This window comes from Salvelinus fontinalis, chromosome 12 (genome assembly GCF_029448725.1).
Source record: "Salvelinus fontinalis isolate EN_2023a chromosome 12, ASM2944872v1, whole genome shotgun sequence".
NCBI lineage: Eukaryota > Metazoa > Chordata > Actinopteri > Salmoniformes > Salmonidae > Salvelinus > Salvelinus fontinalis.
The window spans coordinates 49,851,841-49,859,873 of record NC_074676.1 but is presented as its reverse complement, the minus strand read 5'-3'; the positions used below and the strand labels follow the sequence as shown (position 1 = coordinate 49,859,873).

Genomic DNA, 8,033 nt, shown 5'->3' with positions numbered 1-8,033 from the left:
GAGAGTGAGATAGAAGGGGGTAGAGAGAATGAGAAAGAGAGAGAGAGATGAGGGGTAGAGAGAGAGAGAGAGAGAAGTGGGGTAGAGAGAGAAGTGGGGTAGAGAGAGAGGGGTAGAGAGAGTGAGAGAAGAGGGGTAGAGCGAGAGAGAAGAGGGGTAGAGAGAGAGTGAAGAGGGGTAGAGAGAGAAGATGGGTAGAGAGAGAGAAGATGGGTAGAGAGAGAAAGAGAGAGGAGGGGTAGAGAGATGAGGGGGGAGTAGAGAGAGAGAGAGAGAGAAGAGGGGGTAGAGAGAGAGAAGAGGGGATAGAGATAGAGAGAGAGAGAAGAAGAGAGATAGAGAGAGAGAGAAGAGGGGGTAGAGATAGAGAGAGAGAGAAGAGGGGATAGAGATAGAGAGAGAGAGAAGAAGAGATAGAGAGAGAGAGAAGCGGGGGTAGAGATAGAGAGAGAGAGAGAAGAGGGGATAGAGATAGAGAGAGAGAGAAGAGGGGATAGAGATAGAGAGAGAGAGAAGAGGGGATAGAGAGAGAGAGAAGAGGGGATAGAGATAGAGAGAGAGAGAAGAGGGGGTAGAGATAGAGAGAAGAGGGGATAGAGATAGAGAGAGAGAGAAGAGGGGATAGAGAGAGAGAGAAGAGGGGGTAGAGATAGAGAGAGAGAGAAGAGGGGGTAGAGATAGAGAGAGAGAGAAGAGGGGATAGAGATAGAGAGAGAGAGAAGAGGGGGTAGAGATAGAGAGAGAAGAGGGGGTAGAGATAGAGAGAGAGAGAAGAGGGGGTAGAGATAGAGAGAGACGACGAGGGGGTAGAGATAGAGAGAGAGAGAAGAAGGGGTAGAGAGAGAAAGAGATAAGAGGGGGTACTGAGAAAGAGAGCACCGCAGCATGAGATGGAGAGACTCATTTTGAATTCAGCACCAGTGGGTCCCGTGTGGCTCAGTTGGTAGAGCATGGCGCTTGCAACGCCAGGGTTGTGGGTTCAATTCCCACGGGGGGACCAGGGTTCTATTCCCACGGGGGGACCAGGATGAATATGTATGAACTTTCCAATTTGTAAGTCGCTCTGGATAAGAGCGTCTGCTAAATGACTTAAATGTAAATGTAAATGAAAAAGGCCATTTTTGAAACGGTTCATTTGTTTGTTTTTACATAACATTTTTTTTTGTATGACAAAAAGATCCTCTTTTAAAAAAATCTACAATCTTCTGTCTGTGATGGACCCCCATGGCATGTTTCAGAGGGTCTACACAGAGGTCTATGGCTGCTTACGACCTTGTTGGAGAGCCACGACAGCGCTGTCCCACCCCCCTGTTCTCCCGGTATAAAAGTTAAACAAGTGTCTTTGGCAGATTTACAGAAAAGGTCCTCATCTACTCTGGGACGCTACTGCTAGAAATTGCAAAGATGTTAGAAACTGGTCAGAGACACACAAGAAGAGAGAGAGAGAGACTGGTCAGAGACACACAATGAGAGAGAGAGAGAGAGAGAGAGAGAGAGAGAGAGAGAGAGAGAGAGAGAGAGAGAGAGAGAGAGAGAGAGAGAGAGAGAGACTGGTCAGAGACACACAAGAAGAGAGAGAGAGAGACTGGTTAGAGACACACAAGAAGAGAGAGAGAGAGAGAGACTGGTCAGAGACACACAAGGAGAGAGATAGAGAGAGACTAGTCAGAGACACACAATAAGAGAGAGAGAGAGAGACTGGTCAGAGACACACAAGAAGAGATAGAGAGAGAGAGAGACTGGTCAGAGACACACAAGAAGAGATAGAGAGAGAGAGAGAGAGACTGGTCAGAGACACAAGAAGAGAGAGAGAGACTGGTCAGAGACACACAAGAAGATAGAGAGAGAGAGAGAGAGAGAGAGAGAGAGAGAGAGAGAGAGAGAGAGAGAGAGAGAGAGAGAGAGAGAGAGAGACTGGTCAGAGACACAAGAAGAGAGAGAGAGAGACTGGTCAGAGACACAATAAGAGAGAGAGCGATAGAGAGAGATACTGGACAGAGACACACAAGAAGAGAGAGAGAGACTGGTCAGAGACACACAAGAAGAGAGAGAGAAAGAGAGAGAGAGAGAGAGAGACTGGTCAGAGACACACAAGAAGAGAGAGAGAGAGAGAGAGAAAGACTGGTCAGAGACACACAAGAAGAGAGAGAGAGAGATAAAGAGAAGGTTCACCTATGATCTATCACCACAGGAGCCAACGTGACAAAGTAATATACTACTGTATAATACACTGTAACAGAATGGACATGTACAAGTGGGACACTATTGACCATAATCAAAGCACAAAGACTCAAAGAGAAACGCAAACAGTCCGAAGATGAAGATGCACATGAGAGGGTTCTGAAGTGGAGAAGACGTCACTGTCGACCATCCAGACACGTAAGAGGGGAGTTTGTGCTCAGTTCGGTTCAAAACCCCATCCATTTCTTGCACATCCCAGCGCTCCTCTGCAGCTGGGAGGCTGTTTTTGTAAAGACTTTAAGGAACTCGTTCCTGCCTTTAAGGGACTCCTTCTTGTCTTAAGTGACTCCTTCCTGGTCCCCAGGACTACTCCACTTTATCGCCACCTGGACTTGAGCTGTAGGCTGAGGGTCAGAAGCCAGAGGTCATGAAGCAAGGGTTACGCTGAGGAGTTGGAGGGTTCTGAGGGAGGGAGGGGCAGTATGAGTTTACAGTGTCCAGATGGTGCATGTCGAGGGGTGGAGGGTGGAGGATGGAGGGTGCAGGAGAGTGGACTGATATGGGAGGAGGAGAGGACAGGCGTGGGGAGATGGGGTGTGGAGGAGGCTTGTCTCCTCTCAGGGGGCAGAGGCGGAAGATTTGATGGGAAGTCGGGTGGGGGGCTGTTTCAAGGGGGGTACGGCCGGCGGGCCCAAGATGCTATGATGAGGACAGGAGAAGCGTGAGCAGCATGGCCAGCATGAGGAAGAGGCAGGGGGCGGCCACGCAACAGCCACCGGTGCTGTCGTCTGTCAGGAAGGGCTCTGGGGACTCATACACTGAGTCATCTGAGAGAGAGAGAGAGAGAGAGAGAGGGGGGGGGGGTAGGGGGGAGATAGAGAGGTAGAGGTAGAGGTAGAGAGAGAGAGAGAGAGAGAGAGAGAGGGAGAGAGAGAGAGAGAGGTAGAGAGAGAGAGAAGTAGAGAGGTAGAGAGAGAGAGGGAGAGAGGGAGAGAGGTAAAGAGAGAGAGAGAGAGAGAGAGAGAGAGAGAGAGGTTATGCTTCAAACAGGTTACAATCTGTCTGTATCTGGGCTTTGTCAAAAGCAAACACTGGCAAAGCATACATTGACGCCTTTTGGTTCTTTTCTTCCCCGTGACCCAGATATGCTCTGTCAATAGTCATACATACACGTGTGATGTTTACACCTCCCACTTTCACTGTCATCTCCAACGTTGACACGTGCAGAGTGAGAAGCACTACATGTTGTTGACAGCTCTTCACTGGGAGACTCGTCTTGAAGACACGAGTCACACCAATAGAGAGACAGACAATCAAACAGTGGGCGGGGCTGACTCAAGGAGAATTGAGGTGTGAGGCTGATGGTGTCTTAAAATGTACTCGGTACTGGCATATTTAATGTTAAAACACCTCAACTCTCTCTCCTTACAGCTGCCATGAGGAGCTCTATTTAACATGACTTTAACAGCTTTCTGATTTTGGAATTCCTGCCTAAATATATAAGAGTTGTCCGTTTCCATTCCGCCAAAATACATTAAAAAAGGGAGGGGGGTTCTGGGAAAAACCAAGGTTAACCCCGGTCTCCCAAACAAGATTAGGATTGGACCCTCTCAGAGCAGATGACAATAAACAGTCACATAGCAGGAGAAAGTTATTCTAAGGGTTTGGGCAGAGGCTGGATTGAGGCTAGGTTGTTTTGTATAATAAAGGTCTTTAACAGAAAGGTCCCCACATTCTCCACCATACTGCAATTGTAAATATGCACACAGATATACCTATATATATATATATTTCACAATCTCCAACCCACACAGGAGCCGTCCGGCCTATGGAAATGCAATTCCCAACTTCCAAGCTAACCCACACCGAAATCTACCTGTGAATTGAGGCGGCAGCTTGCCTAGTGGTTTGAGCGTTGGATTAATAACCGAAAGGTTGCTAGATCGAATCCCGGAGTTGACAAGGTAAAAATCTGTCATTCTTCCCCTGAACAAGGCAGTTAACCCACTGTTCCTAGGCTGTCATTGAAAATAAGAATTTGTTCTTAACTGACTTGCCTAGTTACATAAAGGTAAAATACATTTTTAAAAATCCTGACTTAATCACGTAATCCAATAAATGCGTATCTCCTCCAGATATTCAGAGAGAGCGGTGCACATTAAAGAGCCAGACCTCGTAATGATGTAAATATAACATTCAACAATCATCAGCCACTGAGTGGTCATACACTAGAGTATTCTTTCTGTTTACTTTTAACAGTGTAATATTTATTATAAATGCTAAAGTAATTGAAATGTGCCTATAGCATAGGATTCCCTATAGGATTCATATTTATTACGATGTTTACATACCGTATATAATGTAATTGTATGTTCAAACAATAAAACTTGTGATGCAATTACACTATAACACATAAGGAGCAACAAAAATAACAGACACAAAAATGCTATCATGCTAAAATGCCATGGCAACAAAAGAAAACGACAGTTGAGACGTTCCATAATAGACAGACTGTATGATTTTCAATGACCATGTCATTGTTTTTTAACTGCCGTGGGAAATTGATCATCTCTAACATGTTTATTCGCAATTATACAGAGATAACGGAACGACACGACCAGTCAGGTTAAACTCCAAGTGAAAATCACCAGTAAATGACACTGTTCCAAATATTGACACAGTAGTGTGAGTTTAATACCGTTCCTTTTCTCCAAAGGCTTTGTACAAACAGCTTAAAGTGACTTCTGTGAGTCAGAAAAGGAACATAATTTTTTGGGGGGGACTGTCTGCCTTCATCGAGCTGCCTTTAAAAGCAACTCGATAAACAAACTGCTGAAATTAAACCTCTCTATTGTGGTAAGCTAATATAACGCTATATTGTGTTTTCGCTGTAAAACACTTAATACATCGGAAATATTGGCTGGAATCACAAGATGCCTGTCTTTCATTTGCTGTACACCATGTATTTTTCAGAAATGTTTTTTGATGAGTATTTAGGTATTTGACGTTGGTGTCTGTAATTATTATGGCTGCTTTCGGCGCAATTTCTGATTGTAGCTGCAATGTAAACTATGATTTATGAAATATGAAATATGCAAATTTTTCGAACAAAACATAGATTTATTGAATAACATGTTATAAGACTGTCATCTGATGAAGTTGTTTGTTGGTTAGTTTGGTTGGTTCTTGGTTAGTTAGGTTGGCTTTGTGCATGCTACCTGTGCTGTGAAAAATGTCTGTCCTTTTTTGTATTTGGTGGTGAGCTAACATAAATATACGTGCTGTTTTCGCTGTAAAACTTTTTAAAAATCGGACATGTTGGCTGGATTCACATGTGTGTGTACCTTTCATTTGCAGTATTGGACTTGTTAATGTGTGAAAGTTAAATATTTCTAAAAAATATATTTTGAATTTCGCGCCCTGCACTTGAGCTGGCTGTTGTCATAAGTGTACCGACGTCGGGCTTGCAGCCAGAAGAAGTTAAAGAGCGGTGGAGAATGTCACCTCGCACCAACGCTGGTCTGAGGTTCCGCCAACTTTAAACCTCATGTTTATGGTTGGGCTGGGACGATACCAGGATCACAATATTTTTTTCATGGCAAAAATGAAAACACCAAGCAGGTCAAACTCTTTGGTCCTGCAGTATGTAAGGTAGCTGGGAAAATCAATACATGTGACTGGATGACAACATAATGGTGTTTGTTGCCAACATTAGGACTGTTTTCCTAAAGAAGTTCCATTTGCTTCGTGTTTTGTTTGCTTGCCACAATACTAAGCAGTATCATGATACTGGTATTGTCCCAGCCCTAGTTAATGGTCAGTACCTGCTCTGCTGCCTGCTTCCACAACAGATCTCTGTGGGAGCATCGGGCTTTGGTGAACGATGACTAGTTGGAGGTCAAAGTTTGAATCGCTATCTGGCCCTCGCCAGATTAATTATTTCCACCAGACTGTGAACGCAGTAGCATCTACCTCTGACTGCAGTGTGTGTGTGTGTGTGTGTGTGTGTGTGTGTGTGTGTGTGTGTGTGTGTGTGTGTGTGTGTGTGTGTGTGTGTGTGTGTGTGTGTGTGTGTGTGTGTGTGTGTGTGTGTGTGTATGTGTGTGTGTGTGTTTCGTTACAGAGTCCTAGTGGTTTAACTCAAGAGGGCTGGGATCCTAAGCAGTCTTAAATAGGGGTCTGGATGATAGTGTTCTGAGCAAAGACAGAGATGGAATGAAGGTTTAACATCATCAATCACCAAGCAGAGGGCTTTGCAGGTTAGGCTCTGACCCACAGGTGGTCCTGTTGTTTGTCTACCATCCCTGGGTTAATATGGGTTCAGAATGAGAGATGTGGAACTATGCTGGGAAAGTTCACACATTTCACGGTTGAGTGCTCTCCAACTGCTTGGAGAGTGTCGCACCAAAACCTGCCTTGCCTCTACCCTCTATCATCTATCTGATAAGTTAACACATTTCTGTCTATCTGATAAGTTAACACATTTCTGTCTATCTGATAAGTTAACACATTTCTATCTATCTGATAAGTTAACACATTTCTATCTATCTGATAAGTTAACACATTTCTATCTTTCTGATAAGTTAACACATTTCTATCTATCTGATAAGTTAACACATTTCTATCTATCTGATAAGTTAACACATTTCTATCTATCTGATAAGTTAACACATTTCTATCTATCTGATAAGTTAACACATTTCTATCTATCTGATAAGTTAACACATTTCTATCTATCTGATAAGTTAACACATTTCTATCTATTTGTAGACATTAATATATATGGATTCCTATACAGCAATATAATGCACAATGGGTGTGATGAAAAGCTCTACGACTTCATAGAACGTGTTGCTGTCTCTTTTGCTGACTACACCCCTTCTTAACAAGGCAGAATGAATGGCAAAGTTAGAAAGAGAAAGATGTTTTTGTTCTGAACAAAGGCCAGTGAAACTAAAATGGAGTGTAAGCAATTTCACAACGACATTCCCTAAAGACTGGATAGAGAAGAAAATACTCACTTGTGGGCTTGACATAGACTTTCAACTTCAAGCAGGGTTTCCCAACAAGGTTAGGGTGTGGAGATGCTGGAACGAGAGAGAGAGAGAGAGAGAGAGAGAAAGAGAGAGAGAGAGAGAGAGAAAGAGAGAGAGAGAGAGGGGTAGAGGTAGAGGTAGAGGTAGAGGTAGAGGTAGAGAGAGAGAGAGAAAGAGAGAGAGAGAGAGAGAGAGAGGGAGAGGCATGTGTTTATTAATGAATAACACATTCAGCAGCAGTTTATTTATCAAATCTCTGAGAAAATTGCTCAAATTATACTGCCTGGGAAGAACAGTAAGTACGTTCCATTAGAGGGCTATAACTGACATGTCCCCTACACTCATTGGATCCAGATTTCACAGAGGTGATCCATCAGTCCTTTTTCAGTCTTCTTTCAGTCCTCTTTCAGTCCTCTTTTAGTCCTTTTTCAGTCCTTTTTCAGTCTTCTTTCAGTCCTCGTTCAGTCCTCGTTCAGTCCTCGTTCAGTCTTCTTTCAGTCCTCTTTCAGTCCTTTTTCAGTCCTCTTTCAGTCTTCTTTCAGTCCTCTTTCAGTCCTTTTTCAGTCCTCTTTCAGTCTTCTTTCAGTTCTCTTTAGTCTTCTTTCAGTCCTCGTTCAGTCCTCGTTCAGTCCTCTTTCAGTCTTCTTTCAGTCCTCTTTCAGTCCTTTTTCAGTCCTCTTTCAGTCTTCTTTCAGTTCTCTTCAGTCCTCTTTCAGACTTCTTTCAGTCCTCTTCCATTTTATAAGCAACCCGTTGAGGGGCAGGATGCAATTGTGTGTGAAAACAACGGTAACCAACTTGGTATTTTGTAACACC

The 8,033-nt window shown here is 43.8% G+C and overlaps 1 protein-coding gene across 1 annotated transcript in view; it reads right to left on the bottom strand.

Annotated features, from left to right (window-relative positions):
* Positions 1-1,113: 1,113 nt before the first annotated feature.
* LOC129867572 (ephrin-A2-like) overlaps positions 1,114-8,033 on the bottom strand; it is a 311,989-nt gene continuing 305,069 nt past the window's right edge. The window contains exons 3-4 of the mRNA XM_055941058.1: positions 7,203-7,268; positions 1,114-3,008 (exon numbers count right to left, since the gene is read on the bottom strand). Of these exons, the coding sequence (XP_055797033.1) occupies positions 2,881-3,008; positions 7,203-7,268 (194 nt within the window). The 3' untranslated portion in view covers positions 1,114-2,880. The remainder of the gene's footprint in view (positions 3,009-7,202; positions 7,269-8,033) is intronic.